Below are 26,066 nucleotides of genomic sequence, written 5' to 3' on the forward strand. Positions count from 1 at the left end.
CAGAAAACATGAGAAAAAGACCATGCAAAGGTGTGCAACAAGGCAGAGATACAGACTATGAGGCAGGTTTCTAACTTCTCAATTGGTGATGTTTGAACTGTAACATTTTTCAACCTGTATATTAATTATACCCCAAGAAGGAAAAAAATCAAAGGCAAAGATTGTGGAAGAACCTCCTGACATACATACTGCCCCCTCCAAAAAGAAGGCTGGCAACTATGAAGAAATCTGTACATTTTGTTCAAAGCTTTTTCATAAAAGCAAGCACACGTAAAGTCAAAATCTTATTTCATTTTGTAGGAAGCAGACTTCGCTTTAAGCATTTGGATGGGTATTTTTAAAGACAAGGAAATAACCTCAAAGCAAAGGATCTTTTTATCACATCTTGGACATACTGACCTAAGGAAGCTAAAAATATAAAAGAAAAAAGTCTTATTGCTTATTCTTTTTAAATCTCTTTTTAAAATCTTGTGTATCTAGAATCTACAGAAACTGCTGGCTGTATGGACCACTTGGATTCATTCACAGAGGTCCTGAGCACAACAAATCAACAAAGAGCACAAGGCAGACACATCTTGTATTGTATACCTGCAATTTGACCCTCAGCTTTAGAGAGGACTAGGGAGAATAATATATACTCAAACACTCCAATATATACGCAAACAGCTCAAGCTTATAAAACTATAATTATAACAATGTAAGAAGTGTTTGATACCTTTTTTGCCAAAATAGCAAGTGGTTTATTTCCTGCTAAGTCAGAGAACCAACTATGAATTGCAGTCTGAGATCGAGCTGTTACAAGCCAGTAATTATCTTTAGCATTAACTTGGGGTTTCTTCTTTCCAGTATCTTGAAAAGTGTTCAGCTTTAGTTTCTCAGCTAATATGCTGCTAAAATAAGCTCCAATCTGTAGAAAGAAGAGGGAAACAAGAAAAGAGAAAGGTTAAAGACAATAAGCAAGTATTTCAGTACTATATATTTTAGTCCTTGAAGCCAAGCAGTGTGATCGCCACACACTAACACTAGGCAAAAAGTCACACAACAGCACCTCTGTTTACTATTAACAAGAAGCCAAGGAAAGAAGAGCAGTCTTCAGATATTTCTGGTAAGAAGAAATGAGTAACACTCTAAATACATTGCAAGGAATGAGTTCTGCCTCTACCTTCAGGGATACTTTCTCCCTGCACACCAAACTGGAAAAAATAATTTCCCTGCAAGGTGATGCGTACCAATGGAGACAGCCCAGCCAGATGGTAATCATTCGTGTTGTATTTCAATAGCACATATTTTTGGAAATGAAATTCTGTACTTACACTTAGTGAAGTCTTTGGAGAGTATTTATTGTAATGGAAAATTACAAAAGGTACAATTAAATTAGTTGCTTAACATTTGTACTTGGGCTGTCAACCTCTGAGTACAAGGATTTCCACAGAGGTAGGATTGCTCTGTATAGCTAACAAGACCTCAGAGAAAGCATTGTAAACTATTTTATCATTTTCACATTATCCAAATTATAACACGGACAAAGGGTGGAGAAAAGGACAATAGCAAAGAAGACAAAGAAGGCAAGGAATAAAGTATCATCTAAATAGTACATCTATTTAAAAAAAACACTGCTTGAAACCTTCAAGAATCTTATAAATACATTACATTTCATTCTCATAGAATTTAAATAATATGATACAAACAACCACAGGGTTAGCAAACAGTAGCAACTATGAAAAAGAAACAAGGGGCTGGGAAGGTGGCTCAGTAGTAGAGCGTTTGCCCTTGCATGCTTGAGGCCCTGGGTTTGATTCCTCAGCACCACATAAACAGAAAAAAAAGCCAGAAGTGGCGCTGTGGCTCAAGTGGTAGCTGAGGGACAGCGCCCAGGCCCAGAGTTCAGGCCCCACGACTGGACCCAAAAAGAAAAAGAAAGAAAGAAGGAAAGGAAGGAAGGAAGGAAGGAAGGAAGGAAGGAAGGAAGGAAGGAAGGAAGGAAGGAAGGAAGGAAGGAAGGAAGTAGGGAGGGAGGGAGGGAGGGAGGGAAGGGAAAGGAAGGAAAGGGGAGGGAGGGAGGGAGGGGAGGGGAGGGAAGGGAAGGGAAGGGAAGGGAAGGGAAGGGAAGGGAAGGGAAGGGAAGGGAAGGGAAGGGAAGGGAAGGGAAGGGAAGGGAAGGGAAGGGAAGGGAAGGGAAGGGAAGGGAGGGAGAAAGGAAGGGAGGGAGGGGAAAAAAAGAAACTATGTCTTGGGGAAGTAATGACATCTTAGTTAACAGTTATGTGGTCACAACAGCTTGTTCTCAGTTATAAGCCATTAGCCAAGTTTATCTCCCAAGATGAAACATTGGCATAATTTCTTTTTGTGTATGTGCCCATCAGTCCTGGGACTTTAACTCTGAGTCTGGGAACTGTCCCCAAGCATTTGTGCTCAAGGCTAGCACTTTACCACTTGAGTCACAACTCCACCTCCAACTTTTTTGGTAGTTAATTGGATATAAGAATCTCACTGGCAGGGCTGGGAAGGTGGCTCAGTGGTAGAGTGCTTGCCTCGTATGCATGAAGCCCTGGGTTCAATTCCTCAGCACCACATAAACAGAAAAATCTGGAAGTAGTGTTGTGGTTCAAGTGGTAGAGCACTAGCCTTGAGCACAGAGAGGGTCAAGGACAGTGCCCAGGCCCTGAGTTCAAGCTCCAGGACCAGCCAAAAAAAAAAAAAAAAGAATCTCACTGGCTTTACTGCTCAGGCTGGCTTTGAACTGTGGTCCTCAGATCTCAGCTTCCTGAGTATCTAGGATTACAGGTATGAATCTCTGGCACCTGACCGCAACTTGTTTTAATGTGTGTTGAATTCCCTACTTCTTGTAATTGATATGTAATTTAAAAGTTTGTCTTGGATTGTTGATCTAATAAAAGCTAGAGTAAGTAGGGAAAAGATGGAGATACTCTTTTTTAAAGACGAAACAACTTCGGGGCTGGGAAGATGGCTCAGTGGTACAGCACTTGCCTTGCATGCTCCAGGCCCTGGGTTCTATTCCTCAGCACCACATAAGTTAAAAAGCCGGAAGTGGCACTGTGGCTCAAGTGGTAGAGCGCTAGCCTTGAGCTGAAGAGCTGAGGGACAGCGCCCAGGCCCAGAGTTCAGGCCCCATGACCGGACCCAAAAAAAAAAAAAAAGAAACAACTTCATTGCAGTTTTTATGTTTCAAGCAAATATTTGCAAAACTTCTAGTGAATAAATTAAGTGTAACTGTAAATAAGCAGGCACAAACAGCTAATTGTTTGATTTAAAAATTTTCAACTGGTATCTGCTCTCTGCACTAAGCACACCTAGAAACACAGATTGTTTGATATTTGAAAGGTCTCACATTTGCAATATAACTGAGCAATTTAATGATAATAAAGGCATAAATAAAAAAATCATAGTTTAAACAATCAATTGTACTTTTTTCTGAACGACAGCAATGGATTAGAATGAATACCCATATTTTGCTCCCTGCTAGGAAAGCTTTTAAACAAATGTAGACTATAATCAAAATTCTCAAGCAAAAGAAGAAAATACAATTGGGACTCAAAAAAATCTAAGCATGTTTATAATATTTAATGTAACTCACTTTGCCTCTGGAGACAGTGTCTTGCTTTGTAGACCATGCTGGCCTCAAACTCAAAGGTTCTCTTCCCTCAACCTCCCAAGTAATGCAGGTAAGCATTACCATAACTCAGACAGTAACATTTAAATTATTTTCCACACAATAACATTTAGACATATTTTATCTGGTTTAATTTATGGCTTAATTTTGAGACCATGGTGTTTATTCATTTATTATTTATTCATGCATTAACTGGCACAGACAGATAACTCAGGTTTGTATCATAATGTATAAAATAGCACATTCTAAAGAATAAAACAAGGCAAACAAGTATGCAATTATTAACAAGAACAAGAAGTATCTATCATCATATTTTCTTTTTTATGTACATAGCTCATGAACACTCACAGTCTGAGCTTTCCATGTCTACATATGGCTAACTTCATTTTTCATAACACAAAGTTACATACTATAATATGGCTATATCATCTTTCACTTAAGCTACTGTTAAGGAACATTTGGAGCTTCTGTTCCAAATTTGTCCTACTATGAATAACATTAAAACAAATAGCCCTTCACATCTGTTGCTTCAGACATATGCAGGGATAGCTTTAAGATAGATTTTTAGAACTCCAATTCCACAATTCAGAGATTTCAATAGCACTGCCAAACCGTCTTCTAAAAGAGAGTGTTGTGTGTGTAAGAAAGACTGGGAAGGCGCTGGGGGGGGGGGTGGGGATTGGTAACTGAACCCAAAGCACCCCCCTTGAGCTACACCTCAAGCCTTTTTAGTTTCTTGTTTTTTGTTTGAGGTAACATTTCACTAACTTTGCCCAGGCTGCTTCCATGAGTAGGTGGAAATAGACTCATGCACCACCTCGTCTACTCTAACTTTCAACCAAGTTATATGCTTTCAAACAAGTACACTTAGTACTCGTTTTCATCCATCCAAAGCTATTTGGAATGTATTTTATTTGGTAAGAATATGGAAAAGGCCTAATTAGGAGTCATACCATCATTCATAGGTTTCATATGTATAAAGTCCAATTCCCTTAGAAGACTTGAATCCTTGAGTAAATCTCAAAGAAAACTTGATAGAAACTGTTGTAAATGTTGTTTCTGTTTATTAAGTTATTTAATTTGACATAAAACTTGACATTGAGAACCAAGGATGATTAGCAGTTCACATCAATAGATAAAGCATCAGGCTGAGGCCGGTGACTCACACCTGTAATCCTAGTTACTCAGGAGGCTGAGTAAGCCGGCTAGAGTAGGAAAGTCCATGAAACTCTTATCTTCAATTAACCACTAGAAAACCAGAAGTAGTGCTGTGGCTCAGAGTGGCAGCCTTGAGCAAAAAAAGCTCAGAGACAGCACCTAGCCCCTGAGTTCAAGTCTCATGACTGACAAAAAAAAGAGACTGACTGATCGACAGACAGGCAGGCAGGCAGGCAAGCAGAGACACACAGACAGACAGACAGACAGACAGACAGACAGACAGACAGACAGACAGACAGACAGACAGACAGACAGACAGACAGAAAGCAGCTGTAGTTTCTAGCATGACCAATTGTGAATAACTCCTGAAGGTGCTCCCTGGAGTCTGACACTCAGGTGACTGCTTTTCAACACCAGGCTTCTGATTTGGCTTAAGGTGAACGGAGATCTTAAGGCCCAGGCACTAACCAACATGAAGGTCTCTTTGATAGGAGAAGGAAGACACACACAAAAGTGGAAATACCATGTAATGACAGAGACAGGACAGCCACAGAAAAGCCTCACAAAGGTGGGGCTGTAGCTCAGAGGTGGAGTGCTTCCCCAACATGGAATGGGCTGGGAGTTTAATCCCAGAACCACCAAAAGAAGTCTAATATGTGGAACTGCAGTGCCTGGCAACTGGCCAGACTATTCTACAAGGGCAGGCATGAAAGCCTTTTAAAAACACAGCAAGCCGCACAGGACGCTATCCTAGACTGAAGTAGCATAACAGTGTCAGCACAAACCCCGGCTACACCAGGGGCAACCCACAGAAAAGAGGTTTGAACTTGCCAGTTATCAGCACTCACCATGGAGGATAGCACAAGCATTCAGAATTCTAGGGAACAATCTTACCTTTGATGGGTTAATGACAATGTTCCTGGCAGAGCCATGCTCATCTCCAGTGAAGGCTGGCTGGTTGTTGAAGCCTTGCTTTACATTCACAGCTGTGAGCTCATCCTATTCAAGAGAAGGTATTGAGTAAGCAGAGGATGGAAAGCTTCCACTTAATCCAAACATTGTGGCCTGAATAACAGCTGAGTCTGAGTCTGTTTCTTCTTTGCAGAAGCTAAAGTTCAGAAATCAACAGAAAGAGATGTGGCATACCCTAGCAAAGCACTGACTTGGTGTATGGCACATGGCATCTGTTACTCCAGCCTGTCACCTGCTCTATGAGTGTGGAACCAGCACAAGAAAACCAAAATGATGGGGCTGGCAAGGTGGCTCAGGGGTAGAGTGCTTGGCTAGCATGCATGAAGCCCCGGGTTCCATTCCTCAGCATCACATATACAGAAAAAGCCGGAAGTGGTGCTGTGGCTCAAGTCGTAGGTAGAGCACTAGCCTTAAGCTGAAGAGCTGAGGGACAATGCCCAGGCCCAGAGTTCAGGCCCCACAACTGGACCCAAAAAAAAAAAAAAAAGATCACATTCCCAACACACATACCCACTTACAAAATCAAGCCAGCCACATGGAAATGAAATACTATCTTCTAAAACATAGACCTGGAGAAATTTCAATGCCACTAAATAACAAACACTAGGTGAAATGTTGTCTAAAAATATTTAAGTACAACATCAAGATTGCCTTAAAAAGCTCTCAGACTGTCATACTGGATAGATCAAGGAAACTCTTACAGGCTCACAGCACACCAAAGACAGTCTAGTCACACATATATGGAGGTAGGTAGGTAGGAAGGTAGGAAGATGTATATATATATATATATATATATATATATATATATATATATATATATATATATGTATGTATATATGCATATATACGTATATATGTGTGTACATATATATGTATATATATGTGCATATATACGTATATATGTATGTATGTATACAGAGAGAGAGAATCTCTTCCTTGTCCTGACCAGATTATCCCTGAGACCAGATTATCCCTGATTTATGGTACTAAATCAGAATCCCTAAAATACAGACTGGAAAAAAAAAAAAAACATGGGCAATGAGTTGGAGGAAATGAGGAAAACTTCTGCTCCCCTCAAGAAATGGTGTTAGTGACAGCTGGACTAATGGTCACGCAGAGCAAAAATATGAACACACTTATTCTTCATAAGTAACTGAGGTGTGTGTTAACATGAAAGGGGGAAAAGCAACTAATCAAAACTGCTATGGCATTTAAACACCTGACCAGTCTGCAAAGGTCACCTTGGATGAGAATGAGATCTGCTGGAGACAAGCCATGTAACTTAATTATGTGTGCTCTTACTAATAACTTGGCGGGCTGCTGCTTTGGCAGGCTTTCAAAAGACCCCACAATAGGAAATGCAGCTTTATGGGTAACAGAGTCTCCTCCGAGCAGAGAAGGTCACTGAAATCATGATCTGCACAGAGGTCAATTGTCTCACATAAGAAGACATCTCAATCTGCTCCTGCATTTTTCAAATTAATTATTCAAAAATGTAGGACATAACTATATAATGCATATTTTTAAGTCAAGAAGGTTTCATTCCATCAGTTTAAATAAAGCAAATATACTGAGTCAATTTGCTTAGCCTGAGGTGGTCAGAAGTAGAGATACAAATAGATTATGAAGGTAATATGGCAAAAAAATTAAATGTGCCTTTATTTTTAATTTACCAGTAGAAATTATTACAGGAAACATTAATCAAGTAACAGCATATGTTTTTACTAAAAATGTGCTGTAACTTAATCAAGAGAAAGTGGGTGAGACTTTCAGGATCAGTTAACTCTACACAGTTCTGCTGCTCTAAACTGAGCATGCTCTTTTACTACTCACTTCACTTGACTACTAACCACTGTCAGTCAGCTGCCTACTTTAATAAAAGAAGATTAAATCTAAGTGTATCACCCTGCTAGTCTATTCCCAAAAGTTTTTGCAACAAATAAACTGAGTTAAGAATTACCTTCAAAAGAATAACACCTCTCAAGATGCACTGAACTCATAAACTGATTTGTGAAATAATTCCTTTGTTCGACTTAAAGATAATTTTAAAAAATCATTAAAAACAAAGAAGCTTCAAATTACAGTATTCACTACTGCTGGTTTAGACGGCATTCTTCAGCTTCCGGTTGAAGCGCCCACAAAGTACTGTTTAGAGGAAAAGCATTCTCTCCAACCTGAAGGTATCTATAGGTATCAATTTGACATTGGCTCAGGGCACAGATTCTTAACGGCATCATGCAGATTTAAGAGATTCAGAACAAAAAATGTGTGTTACGTGAGTCCAAACAACCAATTCTTATAACACTGCTCTACAGTTCTTTGCCAAGTCTAATTAGGTAAACAGGAAAAGAGAAAGTCTAGATTGGGAACAAGCATGATTCTAAAACCCCCAAGCCAAATCTGAAGAAAAAAAAAAAAAAAAAAACAAAATCAAAAAACCCACAAATACCTTCCTATTGCACTAGCCTTGAACCTACTCAAGTCTTTTTCAAAATAAAAGAGAATCAAGCACCAACGTTCTTACAAGGGCTTTCCTTACAGAAGTTTAACCCTCTTCTGCCATGGGTCTTCCCTGGCCCACAGTTCTTACAACAGAACCATCTGCCAGCTGCTCTGCACACGTGCACAGGTAAGACCTCAGGGCACACAGCCGCCAGCAGGATCTATTCTAGGCTCTACATCAGCAGGTTTGAACTTTTCCCATTGAAAGGACTCTTCAGGAAGGGTTGAAACTTTTTCCATTGTACAGGAGGGGAAAGCATTTCTAATAACAGCAGGGGAGAGAGGTAGCCATGAATTCTGAGATGTATTTCTTCCAACAGCATTTAGGACAAAAAAAAAAATTGTACACACTGTGTGAGACCAAAATATTCAGCTAAGAGGCAGTGGGAGGTGAGAGCAGACTGGCAGTCGCCCTGTCTGCCCATGGACCGCCACACAGACCTCGCTGGCGAACAGACTTAGTGCCAACAAGACAGCCACAACACTGAGAAAGAGAACTCCTGACAACCACGTCAACTAAAAGACCAACTTTAAGGCAATTTTTTCCAGTCCTGGGACTTGAACTCGGGGCCCAGGCTCTGTCCCTGAGCTTCTTTTCCTCGAGGCTAGCACTGTGCCACTGAGCTACATTCCCAGACCCTTTAAGGCAATTTTTGAGACAGACACCTACAGAGAAACAAAACCAAAAGCCCACATTAATGCAGAAGGTTCACGCTCCTTCACATTTCTTACTGATAGAAAAATCAGACCTTTAATACTTGTGGTACATTCCAAATGGATTCATCAATCTCACATTTACCTTGGAGTTCAGAGAACTATCCTGTTTTTGGATCTCTTTCAAAGCAAACTTTAAATTTCAATAAAATATTTCATCAATAAAGTGAAAACATTTTGATGGTAATTTAGAAATTGCTTAAGTTCCTTCTCACGCAAAAAAATAAAAAGAGGGCTGGGAACATGGCTTAGTGGTTTGCCTAGCATGCTTGAAGCCCTGAGTTCAATTCCTCAGTACCAACTAAATTAAAAAAAAAAAAAAAAAAAAAAAGCCAAAAGTGCTGTGGTCAAGTGGTAGAGTGGTAGCCTTGAGCAAAAGAAGCTTTGGGACAATGTCCAGGCCCTGAGTTCAAGTCTCATGACCAGCAAAAAAATGAAATTTAAATTTAAAAAAGGAAGCTGAGCACTGGTGATTTATACCTATAATCCTAGCTACTCCAGAAGCTGAGATTTGAGACCACAGTTCAAAGCCAGCCCAGGCAGGAAAATTCACAAGACTTTTTATCTCCAACAAACCATTTAGAGAAAGCTGTGGCTGAAGTGGTAGAGCACTTGTCTTGAGCAAAAGCAGCTCAGGAACAGGACCCACGCTCTGAGTTCAAGCCTCAGAACCAGCTAAATAAATATATAAATAAATAACAAAGTTTAACACAAACTCCAATGATCCTCTCAAAGGCAAGAGAACAAAAACAGGTACACACAAACATACAGGTACACACAAACATACACACAATCTTCCACCCTCAACATCTAATACTTAAAATGTGCAAAAAGTCCGAATTTCCTCAGTCACTTTATTATCTAATAAACTCAATTACAATTCAATTAATTAGACAGAAATAATTATCTACCAGGAAGTAGAAAAACAGCACACTATATGCTAGCCAGACAGGCAGTGTTAACTGAGATCCTACCTAAACTAACAAAATTACTTTTCCTAAACTTATCTACCTTTCCTTCCAAAGAACAGACCCCCAAGGAGGGGTATGATAATCTCCATCATGGATGTATTTTGTGGTCATAGCAGTGAGTATGGGTAACGGGTACAGAGCAAATGAGCCAGGAGAGAATGGGAAAATCTTTCGCTTCCACAGCTCATCGTTAAACAATCCTGTCCATACATCTCTCAAAATCTGTCTCACACTTCTTCCTTTCAAGCACTAGTTTGTGGTCACTAAGACAGCAGGGTCCGGCCGCTGCTTCTTACTCCTCTGGCCTGGGTGCGTCATCAAACACCATTTCTTTCTGCACTACCTTGTCCAAAAGCCTCAGAAGGTTTTCTTCTATTCTCCCTGGAGCTAAAACAACAAATAATACAACTCTCTATAGACCTACATAACACCTCTGAGCATTCTTCCACCTGACCCTGGCCCCAACTCAAAACACAATTTCCTAGGACTTGAACTATCAAGGTAAGTATTTCAGTCTGGTTTCTAGTCTAAGTGTTGGAATCACAGAGATTTGTGTTAGAATACAGAGCCCCTCACCTAGTACAAGAACATGGTCACGAACCTAGGACTGGAACACAGTACCCAATATCTCTGTACCTCGACAGAAATAACTCCTTGGGCTGAGGTTACATAAGATGACATATGCAGAGCTCAGCACAGTGTCTGGTCCATTATTAAGTGTCCTATAAATGGTAGCCACTACTATTACAGCTGTTTCCTATTTTTATATTTTAACTGCCATTTCTTCTACTTGACTATTTTATACCAATCCACACACATAGTCTTTTTGACTTCTAAGCACTAACATCCTGCTATATTTTTATGAAATCCTTTTCACTTTTCAAACCACAATCCAGTGTTCTCTGTCATTCCATCAACATGGAATTACAAACACAGCAAAGGCCAAGAACTGGAGACTACACAGTAAGCAAATGGCCAATACGATTAACAATGTGAAGAGGAGTACTGCTGTTACAAGAGCAGATAAGGGCTTTATCCAGTCTGGAAACTCCAACAAGCACTCCCTGTGAAGGGCGCTTGAGGTGAGCCTGATGGTGAAGCAACAGGAGTTAACCACAGAGGAGAACCTTACCATGGGAAAAATTCTAACCTCTTATGGGATAGTAAGGCTAAGGAGATTATGAAAGGTTTGGAATAGATGTTGTAATTCAAAGCTTGGGGGAAAAAAGCCAGGCACCAGTGGCTTCACGCTTGTCATCCTAGATACTCAGAAGGCTGAGATATGAGGATCATGGTTCAAAGCCAGCCCAGGCAGGAAAGTCCATGAGACTCTTATCTCCAATGAACCACCACAAAACCAGAAGTGGTGCTGTGGCTCAAAGTGGTAGAGCACTAGCCTTGATCTGAAGAGCTGAGGGACCCGACTCAGGCCCAGAGAAAGAAAGAAAGAAAGAAAGAAAGAAAGAAAGAAAGAAAGAAAGAAAGAAAGAAAGAAAAGAAAGAAAGAAAGAAAGAAAGAAAGAAAGAAAGAAAGAAAGAAAGAAAGAAAGAGAAAAAGAAAGAAAGAAAGAAAGAAAGAAAGAAAGAAAGAAAGAAAGAAAAGAAAGAAAGAAAGAAAGAAAGAAAGAAAGAAAGAAAGAAAGAAAGAAAGGGAGAAAGGGGGAGAGAGAGAGGGGGGGGGAGGGAGGGAGGGAAAGGAGAAAGAAAGAAAGAAAGAAGGAAGAGAAAGAGAAAGGAGAGAGAAAGAAAGAAAGAAAGAAAGAAAGAAAGAAAGAAAGAAAGAAAGAAAGAAAGAAAGAAAGGAAAACAAAGGGCAACTAACTTATCAATGGATAAATTAAGAATCTAATAATCATAATCTAAAGTAAATAGAAAATGAGTAGTAAAATAATAGACCCAAATCCAACCATATCAATGACTACATTAAAGAGACTCCAATTAAAAGAGATCAGAATGAATTAAAGGAAAAATAAAGCTCAATAATATGTGATACTTTAAATATAAAGGTATACTTAAATATAAAGACAGACTGACAGTAAATGTAATAATATAGAAACATAAGTATATGTAAACATTTTATATATATATATACATATATATATATATATATATATATGCAATAATCCGAAGAGCATTAAGAGGGTCTGGTAGCTACATTAGTATCAGATAGATTTCAAGACAAGGACGACTACTCAGAGAGTAAAGGGCACACCATAATGATGGAAGAGTCAGTTCAGGCCTGGGAATGTGGCTTAGTGGTAGAGTGCTTGCCTAAATGCACAAAGCCCTGGGTTCGATTCCTTAGTACCACATGCACAGTGTGACATTGTGGCTCAAGTGGTAGAGCACTAGCCTTGAGCAAAAGAAGCTCAGGGACAGTGCCCAGGCCCTGAGTTCAAGCCCCAGGACTAGCAAAAAGAAAAAGAAAAAGACAACAGTCACTGGTGGTGTGTGCTAACAAGAAGGTGGAGGAAAAGAAGAGTCTATAGGGTTGAGAAATAAAAGGAAAATGTTATAGCAAGAGCAGAAGGAAGGAAGGGAGGAAGGAAGGAAGGCCTAAGAAGATTCTGAAACAGTGACAGAGGTGATATAAAGTCCAGTGGGCGGGCCAAATGAAAAACTTCTGTCCTCACTGTTGGATTCTTCTGCACAACTTTGCAGAGAAGAGAAGTGAGACAGTGGGGCCATGGCGGGAGGAAACTCTGAAACAAGATCCTGTTGCACGCCCCATGACAACAGAAAGGGACCAGTGCAGGAAGCAAATGGGCTAACTACAAGTTTATGGAGAAAGAGGCGCAGATAACTTACACGGACTCAGAATCCAGACAGTGATGAGCCACCTGGGACCTGCAAAGGAAGATGTGGAAAACATACCTAACAGGAGAACCACATACCCTAAAAAAGAAAAGCCAACCGAACACAATCCCATACCGGTGTGTGTGATCTTAGAGTCTTTAGGCAGGTATTCAAGTCAAGATGGGGTCATGTTTAAATAAGGTAGATCCTAGCCTAGTATGACTATGTTCAGACACAGAGGGAAGACAGCAATTATGAAGAGAGGGCAGAGACCAGTGTCACATGGCCACATGCTGAGGAGGAGGAGAGACCTGCCCACGGCCTCAGAAGTGAATATGCCGCCTCTGTCTGGGCTTTTCAGACTTCTGCCACCTAGGACTGAGAAAACAAATCTTCACTGCCAGGTGGGAAATGTTTAGTCCACGGAACGTATAACACTCTCCAAACTTGGCTTCCAGATAGCTATCTACCTGTAACTGTGTGTGACCTGCAAGTGATATTACAAATATCCAAGTGGCCGACGGCAGATAAAAGGCCCTCGCCCCTGGAGCCATGGCTCTGCAGCACTCTGTCTCCTGGGCCTGGGGAAGGGAGCCCTGTCCCACCCCTCAGCACCGTCAGGACCAGGGGTGCTCTGCCCCACCCATCAGGACCCAGGCCCTTCCAGAGCATGTGGGCACCATCACTGGGGTCCACAGGAGTTGAGAAAAGCAGCGCCACAAGCCTCGGCACCAGCCGACCCCACATCCCGCACCCTTCGACCTGGCATGCCACTCAGTGGCAGTGGGAAAAGTTACCATGGTTTAAAAGGCAAAACAAAAGGAGTTCCCAGTTCAGCCAAAACACCGGCTGAAGAAAGAACTGGCACCAGCCTGCTGGAAGAAGGCAAGACTGCCCTCCCGTCTCCACTAAGATGGCCACTCCTGAAGCTGGGCACTGGTGGCTCAAGCCTGTAATCCTAGCTATTCAGGAGGCTGAGAGTTGAGGATTACTATTCAAAGCCAGCCCAGGAAAGGAAATCCAGGAGACTCTTTAATGAATGGCCAGAACACTAGAAGTGGAGCTGTGGCTTTAAGTGGTAGAACACTTGAGTAAAGGAGCTCAGAGACCAAAACCCAGACCCTGAGTTCAAGCCCCACAACCAACCAAAGAAAAAAAAACAAAAGCAAAAACAAGCTACACCCCAAGTGTGGGGGTATGTCCCTGTGATCAGGATGTAGAGGGAAGGGGTAGAGTTCAAGGCAGGCCTGAGGTACACAAAGACCTCAAAACAACAACAGTCATATGCATAAACCAGCTCGTCACCTGTATCACAATTAGCATTGTCCCCCACTTCCAACCACACCTGCATCCTGTCAATCACCCATGGAGACAAGCTCAGCAAGAGCTGCCTTGGCACCTACACTTGGAACAGGCAACATGCATCTAAGGGCAGTAATGCCACATCATTTCACAAGGTAAGAAACTGAGGCAGTGAAGAGGCAAAATGAAGTGCATCGTTAGGAAGCCATGTAAGAACCAGGCCCAAGTACGTCTGATGTCTTATCTTCTCTAAGATAGGAGTATCTCTGAGAGAGCAGTTTCCTACAAACCTAACCTTGAATCCCGGATCCTTTCCTCTTCTGTGAAATGGAGCTAACCACTTCCCGCATATGCCCATGATAAAGAATACCCAGAAATTGTGTGTAACAGCACAGTTACTAGAACACATTAAAAATGTAAAGCATTACCATCATCATAATTACAATCTTTATATGGCCAGCACACACAAGCCTGAACCGTGCACATGACTGCTGCTTATACTCTTCAGAGGGCTGGGTGAAAACGTCTATCATGGATGAATGCTGTGCGCACTCCCATGTGCCAATTCCCCATGACAACTTCCCTCAACTCTACCCAGAGGTGGCTAGTGAGGCGGGCCCTCCTCCTCCCCACTGTGAAATAGAGAGGCTTTGATCCTAAGTATAGCTAAATAAAGTACCCTTCAAATTTACCCCACTCTCATCTAAATAGTTGAATCCTATTAATTCATATCCAAATCCCACTAATATCAAACACCTAGATGTGGCGCTCAGAAATTCCAGGAAACTGCAGGAGAATATATCTGAACTTTCAGATTTGCATATTCACAAAGCTACAAAGAGCTGAGCGTGTGGCTGAGAAGATGTGAGTGCCTGCCTAGCAAGCACACGGCCAGCGCCCATCCCCAGGCCTACCAAGGGGGGCTTCAGAAGCAGCTACTTTATCCTGCCCAGGACAATTTTCTCTTTTGCACCTCTATTGCTGAGGTAAACCACCGGCCCAGGGACCCCTGCACTGTACTGCCACCTAATCCCATGTCTTCCTTTAAATCACGTTTTCACTCGGAGGGGGATGGAAGGCAGGCAGAGACAAGCACAAGATGCGCTTCTGTCCTTGGAAGTTCTCCCCTTCCTCAGCCCCCAGTGAAGCCTACTGTGGGAGGACAAAGAGTGATTTCTCCTCTTGTTGTTGCAGATAGAGACTCTGTTCATTTGTTTTAGATCAACTGCTCACAAAAAAAATTGGGAAACCTAGACGGGTGAGCCACTCAGTTACTACCCCTCGCGCGCCCCACCTCCGGCATTTTCTTGGGGCCTGCTCACTCTGACTCTTCAGGCCTGCCAGGCAAACCTCCCAAGCAACCCTGGCACACCAAGCCAGCAGCAGAAAGCCAGCAGAAGGCCCACAGCAGGTTACTGCAGAGGGGCTGAAGCCCAGGACAAGCAGCACCAACAAAACTATGGGACCCAAGAGCACTAAGACCTTCAAGTAAGCTGGTTAATGCCCCGAGGTCAGGACTTCGGCATGGGTATTTGTTCCAATTCATGTTAATTTAAATGCTTTTTACTACAGACCCAGCACAAAAATGTGCCCTTCTATGGCCCAGGCACCAGAGCCTGCCTCCCTAGTTTCCCTGTCCAAGGACATCCGTGCAAGTTTCCACTCTCCTTAGTTTCCTTTGGCCAACCAGTCACCAACGGTCAATGCTTCTCTACAGTCCTGTTCAAAGGGCACTTTTTACTTCATGCTTTGGTTACTGAAGCGGCCTTTCTGGAAGGTTTCTGGACTCCCCTCCCCAACACTGGATCTCTAAGACAAGAGTTAGTGCCATAGATCTAACAGTAAGGCCCTAAGCTCTCACACATCAAGCACCCAGACTCCAGCTGCACCCCACACAGCTCCTCCAGTCTCATCCGCAAAGGCATCACCCTGCCCTGCCCGCCAACCGGCACCCTCCAGTGAAGAACCTGGCCTCTTTTCTGAATTCATACATAACTCTTTTTTTTTTTTTTTGCCCATCCTGGGGCTTGAACTCTGGGCCTGGGCGCTGTTCCTCAGCTCTTCAGTTCAAGGCTAGTCCTCTACCACTTGAGCACCACTTGAGCACCACTTCTGGTTTTCTGGTGGTTTATTGGAAATAAGAGTCTCACGGATTTTCTTGCCCAGACTGACTTTGAACTATGATCCTCAGATCTCAGCCTCCTGAGTAGTTAGGATTATAGGCATGAGCCACTGGCACCTGGCTACTGAGTAATTTATTGGAGATAAGAGTCTCATGGACTTTTCTGCTTAGGCTGGATTGGAACTGTGATCCTCAGATCTCAGTCTCCTGAGTAACTAGTATTATAGGTGTGAATCACTGGTGCCTGGCTTCATACAACATTTTTAGTCCAATTCTAACCTGTCCTTATGTCACTAACTTACTTTGAACAATTTAGCACCACTCCGTGCCTCAGTTTCTTCATCTGTAAACAGGAGGTAAACAAGTGTCATGGCTAATGTAAGAACACACAAAAAGCACTCAGAACAATCAAAATGATAAATATGATTGTGATGTGGTCCTTTGAACACTTTACTGAAAGCAAAACAGAATCCTCAATTTTAATATGAATAAAACGAATGCATCTGTCACTTTAGAAATTGCTGTGGGTCGCCAGGCGCTGGTGGCTCACGCCTGTAATCCTAGCTACTCAGGAGGCTGAGATCTGAGGATCACGGTTCAAAGCCAGCCCGGGCAGGAAAGACCCTGAGACTCCTATCTCCAATAAACCACCAGAAAACCAGAAGTGGCGCTGTAGCTCAAGTGGTAGAGCGCTCGCCTTGAGCTGAAGAGCTGAGGGACAGCGCCCAGGCCCAGAGTTCAGGCCCCACGACCGACAAAAAAAAAAAAAAAAGAAATTGCTGTGGGTCAACGAACAGGCGGTTAGGAGCAGAGCTCTCACTTGGAGGGACTGTGGGTGAGACCGTTGCTTTTTGACACAACATCAGGCATTTAATTCATCTAGTTATTCATGTTAATCCTGTATTTGTACCAGTCTGCAACAGACTGAAAAGTAATTTTGAAAAAGCAGGTCCTTCACCAGTTATTTTAAGAAGTGTCACTATGAGGGGACAGAGAGCATTTTTCTATTTCTTTGCTGTATCCCACACAACCTAGCACAGTGGGAAGCATACATAAACTGCCCACTATTTTTTAATGAATTAATACACACTTCCAGACACTCTTAGTTCATAACTTATGATGTATAATACAGTAAATGAGAACTCAAAAGCTCTATGGGATTCTCAATGCCTACGACTGTAAGTGATCTGGAAAGGAGGTCTTTGGGGAGCTAATGGAATATTCTTGGGCTCATCCCTCTCAGCTCATATACCCACACTGCCTCTCCAGCTATCCAAATTACCTTTCCCGTGACTCCTCCTCTTTGCTTCCTTCCCCAGCCTCTCAAGTCCAAAGGCCAAAAAATACCAACGCAGAATCCCCAAAACTGAGAATGTGCCAGGCACTGTGGCTCACACCTATAATCCTAGCTACTGAGGAGGCTGAGATCTAGGGATCAAGGTTCAAAGCCAGCCCAGGCAGGAAAGTCTGTGAAACTCTTATCTCCAATAAACCACTCAGAAAACCTGGAGTGGTGCTGTGGCTCAAGTGGTAGAGAGCTCGCCTTGAGCTGAAGCGCTCAGGGACAGTGCCCAGGCCCAGGCTTCAAGCCCCACAACCAACAACAACAACAACAAAAATGTGGCCTTACTTGGATAAAGATCCTTGCAGATGTCCTTGTAGATGCTATGTCTCAGTGGCCTCCCACCCAATGCCACGTGTCCTCCTGACAGACACTCCAGTGTCGGGGAGAAGATCATGGGAGGGAGCAGGCAAAATGAGTGCTGTGGCTTCAGCTGAGGAAGTCGGAACAGCTGCAGTAACCGAGACTGGAGAGGCCAAAGGGGCCTCCCTTACCCAGAGCCTTCAGCACATTCCCATTCCCCACCCCACCCCCGATCATGGGGCCTGAACTCTGGGCCTGGGCGCTGTCCCTCAGCTCTTGGGCCATAGCACCACTTCCAGTTTTCTGGTGGCTTATTGGAGATAAGAGTTTCATGGAGGGGCTGGGAAAGTGGCTCAGTGGTAGAGCGCTTGCCTTGCATGCATGAGGCCCTGGGTTCGATTCCTCAGCACCACATAAACAAAAAGAAAAAAGCCAAAAGTGGCGCTGTGGCTCAAGTGGTAGAGCCCTAGCCTTGAGCTGAAGAGCTGAGCGACAGCGGCCAGGCCCAGAGTTCAGGCCCCACGACCAGACCCAAAAAATAAATAAATAAAGAGTTTCATGGACTTTCCTGCCAGAGCTGGCTTTGACCCATGATCCTCAGATATCAGCCTCCTGAGTAGCTAGGATGACAGGCGTGAGCCACCAGCGCCCAGCTCTCCAGCACCTTAATTTTGGACCCTGGCCTCCAGGACAGAGAACAAGCTTGCATTGCTTTAAGCCACCCAAGTTGTGGCAATCTGCACAGTTGCCACCCCCAACCCAGCTGCCAGCCAACTCACAGCAGGTTAATCTATCCACTTCAATATAACCCTAAACTGCGACCCACCGTTCCCTACTTCTCATCCCCTTAACATCCTTCTCCCACCCCAGCCCCGAGGGCAGTACACAGAGGCCCCAGGACTCGAGCTCCTCCCGGTCACTCCAGCTACACCAGGCCCAGGCCGTGACAAAGGACAACTTATTCTTTCTGGCCCATAAAGCTCACGCTGGTCCCGGTGCCCAGAATTTCCTTTGTCTTCAGCCCCACACGTTCCCACACAGATTCAAAAGTTGCCTCTTCTAAGAGGCCCTATCAAAAAGTCAGGTCATCCCTTCATTTTCACAGCACTTTGAAGATTCTTCCCCAGGAAAATCTGAAACCCCATCCATGCTTCCCTACCTCAGAACTCCTGACTGGGGTGGGGGCCGGCGGTGGCTCAGGGAACAGCCCTGCACACACACCCACCAACAACCACCACAGTGTCCTGAGGGAAAAAGAAGGGAAGCACACAGCTCAAGACCAGGGCTGCCAGTGGGTCACTCTGGGGTCCCAGGTAACACACGTGTTTATTCTACATTGGTTCACAAAAAGAAGTTCATGCCCACAATCCTAGGCCTTCAGGAGACTAAAATCTGATGATCACGGTTCAAAGCCAGCCCTGACAAGAAAGTCCATGAGACTCTTATCTCCAATTAACCACCAAAAAAAAAAAAAAAAATGGGGCTGTGGTTCAAAGTGATCAGAGCTCTAGCCTTGAGCAAAACAAAGCTCAGGGACAGTACCCAGGCCCTGAATACAAGCCCCACAATAGACAAGAAAGCTGGGGGGTGGGGAAGCAGGTAGGGATTTCTCGTCCCAGGTGTGAGCCAAGCACTATGCTAGGCAGAAACCCCACGGGAAAGAAAAGCTTTATGTCTGTCCTCAGGAGGCCACATCGGGCAAAGAGCCTGCGAAGTACTCAGTATATTAGCTCAAAGACTGGATGTCTTTGGCACATTATATGTATCACAGCAAAAGCCAATAGCTAAAATTCTCTCCTTTCCTTGGGGCTGTTGTACTACACACCTAAAGGGCATCCACGATACAAGGCCACAGAGCACTGCTCCTGAAGACCGCTGGCCGGGGCCGCTCACACGGGCACAGCCGCCCCTAAGGAAAGGAGAACTCAACCAAGCGAGAAACTAGAGCACATCCAAGACCAACATGACAATGCCAGAGCTGAGCCAAAAAGCTGGAGATGGGGGCTGGGTTTCTTCTCCCAGTTCACGCGTTTGGAGTATGCTCTCTGTCCAGGAAACACCCCCAGGAGCTCTAGTGAGCCTTCGGAGCACCAGAAAGCGAGCCACACTGCCCCTGACCCTCAAAAGGCACTGGGAGCTTAGCAATGGCTTGTCACCTCGGGTCCCGGGTGGCCAGGCCAGGAGCAGCTCCCACAGCTGGGCCGGTGCTTCCATCTGAAGCCCTGGGGCGGCCCGCGCCCACCACAGCTTCTCCAACAGAATCCAAGGGAGGATCTGGCTTTCTATGGCAGTTGTGTACCTGCTACATACAACATTTGAAAACGTGTAAGGGGCCTCAATCATGATGCTACCCCCTCCTCCTCAACTTGAGCCTTAAATCATCTTGAGTCTCAGCCTCCAAAATTGTGAGGATTGTCTTGCCCTTAAGAATTATGAAAAGACAACTGTGTTCATTTAAAATTTACCCAGTATCCTGATCTAGCAATAACATAACTGTCCACAAGTGTTGACAACTGTAAAAATCCCTCCAGATGGAGATCACCGCTTTTTGAGTACAGTTAATTTTATTTCATGATTGCTGGCATTTTTCCTTATTATTTAAGTTTCTACGATTCAGATTGGAGAGAACAGAATTCTGTCTCCATCAGCCAGTTTAAGAAATTCTCAGGAGACGGTTAGGTCCAGCATTTCCAGCTCTCTTCCCAGAGGCCTATGTGGGAGGCAGGTACCTCTTCTCTCCATTTTCCTCCCTTCCATCCACCTGGCTTTCCTCTCTCAGACCTCCAGGTCAGCTCCTTTCCAAGCTAGACCAATGACCCCCTTCCTCACTGCTCCAAGAGTCAAAGTTTTAGGTCCCCAGCAGTCTGAAAAGCAGTAGCCTCTGAATGTACTCTAGAAACAGTATAATTCATGGAGTTCCCAGCTTCTGCTCACGCCACAGTTTTACTTCTGCTTTACTGTGTCATGCCTCTGTGCAAACCTGAAGGTGGCACTGCTCAGCTACACCTCCAGTCTCTGGTTCATCCTCATTCTCGCTACCTATGACCTGCTGTGGTTGGCCTTCTAGGCCTCTCTTTGTGGTCCCCCAACGTCCTAAAGATAGTTCTCTATGGGAAACGACTAAAAGCTACATCTGCTTCTCCTACCCTTCCGTTTAGCCAAGAGAACAGGAGAAGCTGTGGATAGTTCAAGACCTAGTAACGTGATCCTACTTGGCTATGTACCTTTTAAAGGGCCCTCCCTGGGACCCTTATTCTCCAATCCATTCTCCTTATTAATTTAGCTTTCCTGAACATATGTGTTTACTACTCAACTGACAGGGCTCACCACGCCGCAGCTCAATAGTCTAGGGTTTAATTTCACTTTCAGCCTTTCCCCGACACTTCTCAGTCACCAGGCCCCCTTCTCCATCCATCCCACTTTTATTCATACATTCCAACAAGTTTGTGCCCTGAATTAATCTGCACCAGGCACTTCAGTATTGCCTAAAACAGATCTTCTCCCTTTCCCACTAGCGTACTAGTAGCCATCAGGGATAGCCAGAGGGCAACCAAAAATAATAATTAACTTGTTGTTATATATCCTCCAAAAGGTCCGGAGGCTTTTGGACTGGGACCTGAATGATGCATAGGCAGGCCTTACTGGCGTTCACAGCAACAATATCTGGGTGCTGACTCTATGCCATATTCTGCTCTAAATTATTTACCTGCATTACCCATGCAATCTTCCAGTAACACTGTGGGATAGTGTATTCTCAAGAAAGGAGACTGAGAGACAGGAAAGGCGCCAGACCCTACCTTCCAGACCACAGACTGAAGTAGAAGAGCATTGTGCAGTATTAGGGGTAGGGGCGGAGAGACAAGACAGACAGATGTCCAGCCACACAGACCAACATACACAAGAGCCCTAGGCAGAGAAGATTTAGCCTGGGGACAAAAAGGAAGCGGAGTGTGTGGAGGAGCACCAAATAAACCGAAACATTTTATGATCAGATTGCACAAGATGTGCTACTTAGGAAGCACAACATGTTTCTCAAAAGTTAAAGAAAACTTTACAAGGGCAGGTGGTGCAAGGACAGGGTAGAAATGTCCAGGAGGCCGGATGTAACTGAGGCTTAGAAACCTCCCATCATCTAGCCAGCCACAGGCCCGTTCTACATCAGACTTCCCATCATCCAGCCAGCCACAGGCCCGTTCTACATCAGACCCAGATCTGACTACAGCCACCCATACCTTTCTGCTGGAGACAGAACACTGGCTACCTTGAGTGATGCTACAACATAACAGCATGCCTGCCAGCTCAGCCGAGACAGGAAAAAATAGGGACCACTAGTCCAGGATGCCTGGGCACAAAGCAAGGCCCTGTACCAAAAACAGCCAGACCCTGGGCACTGGCAGGCTCATGTGTGTAAGCCTAGATATTCAGTGAGAGCCACAGGTTAAAGTCAACCAAAGCAGGAATGCCATCAGACTCGTCTCCAATTAACCAGCGCGTGCGGGAAGTGGTGCTGTAGCTCAAGCGGCAGAGCACTAGCCTCGAGTACAAAATGCTAAAGGGACAGCATCCAGACCCTGACGTCTGATGGAAAATAAACTGAAAGCACGTACCTTTCCCTCTGACAGCACATTTTAGAACTGTCCTTGCTTCTGAACCATCTCCCTTCCCCTTGTCCCTAAACAAACTTACCCTGACATCTTGGAAGAAAGCCTGCCATCTAGGCGACTTCTGGCACAGGTTGACACAGACGCCACTGAAACCTTGAAACTCCCAAGATCTTAAAGACTACTCTCCTTCCTCGCCTCACTTCCACCTGCCCCACCTGACCTCACCTAGTTAGTTGGAAGGGAAGGATGCCATTTTTTCTTTAGCCAGACTGAAAAAGACTTGGTACCCATCCCAGGTTTTTATCCCAAATAAAACCTGTTGGTCTGTTGAGCTCACCTTTCTGCTCTTTTTTTAGTGATCATCCCAGTGTAGCTACTTACAAGCTCAAGTTCCAGGACCAACACACACACAAAAGACCTGCTTACCAAGCATGTGGCCCTAAGTTTAAACCCCAGTACCAAACGCCAAGGGCTGGTGGCTCGCGCCTGTAGACTGAAGCCAGCCTGGGCAGGAAGGTCCTTGAGACGCGTATCTCCCATTAATCACCAAAATGCCGTAAGTGGAGCTGTGGCTCAAGTGGTAAAGTGCTGGCCTTGTGCTTTAGAGATCAGGGACAGTGCCCAGGCCATGAGTTCAAGCCCAGGAGCAGAAAGAAAAGAAAACACCCTCTGTGGTCGCTTCCAGAATCACAGAAGCCCCCACGCTGAAGTACATGTAGTCCAGGAGAAAATACGCTCAACAAAGGCCTCTACTGCCCAGGCCGCGCCTGGCCCAGGGGTCGGTGCGCCGGCCGCCCCCGGAGCAGCTGACCCCACCGACCGCACCACGGCAGCCTCCGGCCTCGGTCCCAGCTGTCCCGGGTGCCCGAGGGGGCTCGGGGTCGGCGGCTCCTCCACAGGCGCCTTTCAAACCCCTCGCCTGCGGGGACGGCCTGGGCACAGGGCCCTGACTGTGCGACTGTTCCAGAAGCCCGGCTGTGGCAGTGCGCGCGGCCCCCTCCGCGGCCTCCTCCTCCGGGCAGCCTTCCCGCCGGCCTCCCGGGCCCTCCGCGGCCTCCTCCTCGGGGCAGCCTTCCCGCCGGCCTCCCGCTCCCCGCTCCCCGGCCCCGGCCCGCTCCCCTCCCCGGCCCCGCTCCCCTCCCCGGCCCCGCTCCCCTCCCCGGCCCCGGCCCGCTCCCCGGCCCCCGCTCCCCTCCCCGGCCCCGGCCCCGGCCCGCTCCCCTCCCCGCTCCCCTCCCCGGCCCCGGCCCGCTCCCCTCCCCGGCCCCGGCCCCGGCCCGCTCCCCTCCCCGCTCCCCTCCCCGGCCCCGGCCCCGGCCCGCTCCCCTCCCCGGCCCCGGCCCCGGCCCCGGCCCCGGCCCGCTCCCCTCCCCGGCCCCGGCCCCGGCCCCGGCCCCGGCCCGCTCCCCTCCCCGCTCCCCGGCCCGCTCCCCTCCCCACTCCCCTCCCCGGCCCCCGCTCCCCGGCCCCGGCCCCCGCTCCCCTCCCTGGCCCCGGCCCGCTCCCCTCCCCGGCCCCGCTCCCCTCCCCGGCCCGCTCCCCTCCCCGGCCCCGCTCCCCTCCCCGGCCCGCTCCCCTCCCCGGCCCCCACTCCCCGGCCCGCTCCCCTCCCCCTCCCCGGCCCCGGCCCCGGCCCCGGCCCGCTCCCCTCCCCGCTCCCCTCCCCGCTCCCCTCCCCGGCCCCGGCCCCGGCCCCGGCCCGCTCCCCTCCCCGCTCCCCGGCCCGCTCCCCTCCCCGCTCCCCTCCCCGGCCCCGGCCCACTCCCCTCCCCGGCCCCCGCTCCCCGGCCCCGGCCCCCGCTCCCCTCCCTGGCCCCGGCCCGCTCCCCTCCCCGGCCCCGCTCCCCTCCCCGGCCCCCGCTCCCCTCCCCGGCCCCCGCTCCCCTCCCCGGCCCCCGCTCCCCTCCCCGGCCCCCGCTCCCCTCCCCGGCCCCCGCTCCCCTCCCCGGCCCCCGCTCCCCTCCCCGGCCCCCGCTCCCCTCCCCGGCCCCCGCTCCCCTCCCCGGCCCCCGCTCCCCTCCCCGGCCCCCGCTCCCCTCCCCGGCCCCCACTCCCCGGCCCCCGCTCCCCTCCCCGGCCCCGGCCCGCTCTCCATCCCCGCTCCCCTCCCCGGCCCGCTCCCCTCCCCGGCCCGCTCTCCATCCCCGCTCTCCATCCCCGCTCCCCGGCCCGCTCTCCATCCCCGCTCTCCATCCCCGCTCTCCATCCCCGCTCCCCGGCGCTCACCTCCTTCTGCCGGGGGTCCTGCGGGTAGACGTCGGGCGGCCCGAGCCGCGGGCGCTTCAGCGGCCTCTGCTCGTAGCTGAGGAGCCCGAAGGCGGCCATCATCTCTCATGTTAGCCGCGACGCCGCCTCGGAGCTGCGGCCGCCGCCTCGGCGACCCGGCGCGGCGTGCGGGGCGGGGGTGCGGGACGGGGGCGCGGGGCGGGGGGGCGGGGGGCGCGGGGGGGTGCGGGGGGGGGGTGCGGGACGGAGGTGCGGGGCGGGGGGGCGGGGGGCGCGGGAGGGTGCGGGACGGGGGAGCGGGGCGGAGGTGCGGGGGGGTGCGGGACGGGGGTGCGGGACGGGGGCGCGGGACCGGGGCGCAGGGCGGGGGTGCGGGGCGGGGGCGCGGGGGGGTGCGGAGGGGTGCGGGACGGGGGCGCGGGGCGGGGGCGCGGGGGGGTGCGGAGGGGTGCGGGACGGGGGTGCGGGGCGGGGTGCGGGGCGGGGACGCGGGGGGGTGCGGGACGGGGGTGCGGGGCGGGGGGGCGCGGGGGGGTGCGGGACGGGGGTGCGGGGCGGGGCGGGGGGGCGGGGGGGTGCGGGACGGGGGTGCGGGCCGGGGTGCGGGGCGGGGGGGCGGGGGGGTGCGGGACGGGGGCGCGGGGGGGCGCTCCGCTCGCTCTCCTGTCCCCCGCGCTCCGCTCGCTCTCCGGTCCCCCGCGCTCCGCTCGCTCTCCGGTCCCCCGCGCTCCGCTCGCTCTCCGGTCCCCCGCGCTCCGCTCGCTCCGGTCCCCCGCGCTCCGCTCGCTCCGGTCCCCCGCGCTCCGCTCGCTCTCCGGTCCCCGGCGCTCCGCTCGCTCTCCGGGCGCTGCGGGCAGGAAGACCGCAGGTAGGACGCGGCGCGGCCGCACGCCGCCGACACGCACGCCGGCCGGACGCTCGCTCCTGAGGCGGAGCAGCCGGAGTCCGCGCGGGCCGCCGCCCCCGCCTCACGCCGCCTCACGCCGCCTCACGCCGCCTCACGCCGCCTCACGCCCGCCTCACGCCGCCTCACGCCGCCTCACGCCGCCTCACGCCGCCTCACCCCCGCTCCCCCCCCCCCCGGGCCTCTCCGCCCCACTCCCCCCCCCCCGGGCCTCTCCGCCCCGCTCCCCGCCCCCGGGCCTCTCCGCCCCGCTCCCCCCCCCGGGCCTCTCCGCCCCGCTCCCCGCCCCCCCCCGGGGCCGGGGTCGGAGGAAAACTTTCCCGGGCGCCTAGGCGTGAGGCGCAGGTGCCGGCCGGGCGCAGAGGCCGCCCCGCCCCGCCCCGCCCCGCCCCGCCCGCGGGCGCTCCGGGCCTTCGCCGCCGGCGTGGAGGTGGAGGTGGAGGCGGGGGTGAAGGCGGGGCCGGGGGGAGCGGGAGCCGGGCCGGGGGGGGAGCGGGAGCCGGCTGGGGGGGGAGCGGG

The 26,066-nt window shown here is 48.7% G+C and overlaps 1 protein-coding gene across 8 annotated transcripts in view; it reads right to left on the reverse strand.

Moving 5' to 3' along the window:
* The window catches only part of LOC138804484 (mediator of RNA polymerase II transcription subunit 12-like protein), a 215,186-nt gene extending 190,370 nt beyond the window's left edge, over positions 1 to 24,816 (reverse strand). For all 8 annotated transcript variants that reach the window (XR_011365277.1, XM_069988758.1, XM_069988757.1 and 5 more), the window contains exons 1-3: positions 24,644 to 24,816; positions 5,684 to 5,788; positions 716 to 907 (exon numbers count right to left, since the gene is read on the reverse strand). Coding sequence is in view for 7 of the 8 variants with exons in the window: in XM_069988758.1 (XP_069844859.1) it covers positions 716 to 907; positions 5,684 to 5,788; positions 24,644 to 24,745 (399 nt within the window). In the remaining variant the exon portion in view is untranslated. The remainder of the gene's footprint in view (positions 1 to 715; positions 908 to 5,683; positions 5,789 to 24,643) is intronic.
* Positions 24,817 to 26,066: the final 1,250 nt, after the last annotated feature.

The sequence above is a fragment of the Dipodomys merriami genome, unplaced genomic scaffold (assembly GCF_024711535.1).
Source record: "Dipodomys merriami isolate MVZ:Mamm:240054 unplaced genomic scaffold, mDipMer1.0.p SCAF_367, whole genome shotgun sequence".
Lineage (NCBI taxonomy): Eukaryota > Metazoa > Chordata > Mammalia > Rodentia > Heteromyidae > Dipodomys > Dipodomys merriami.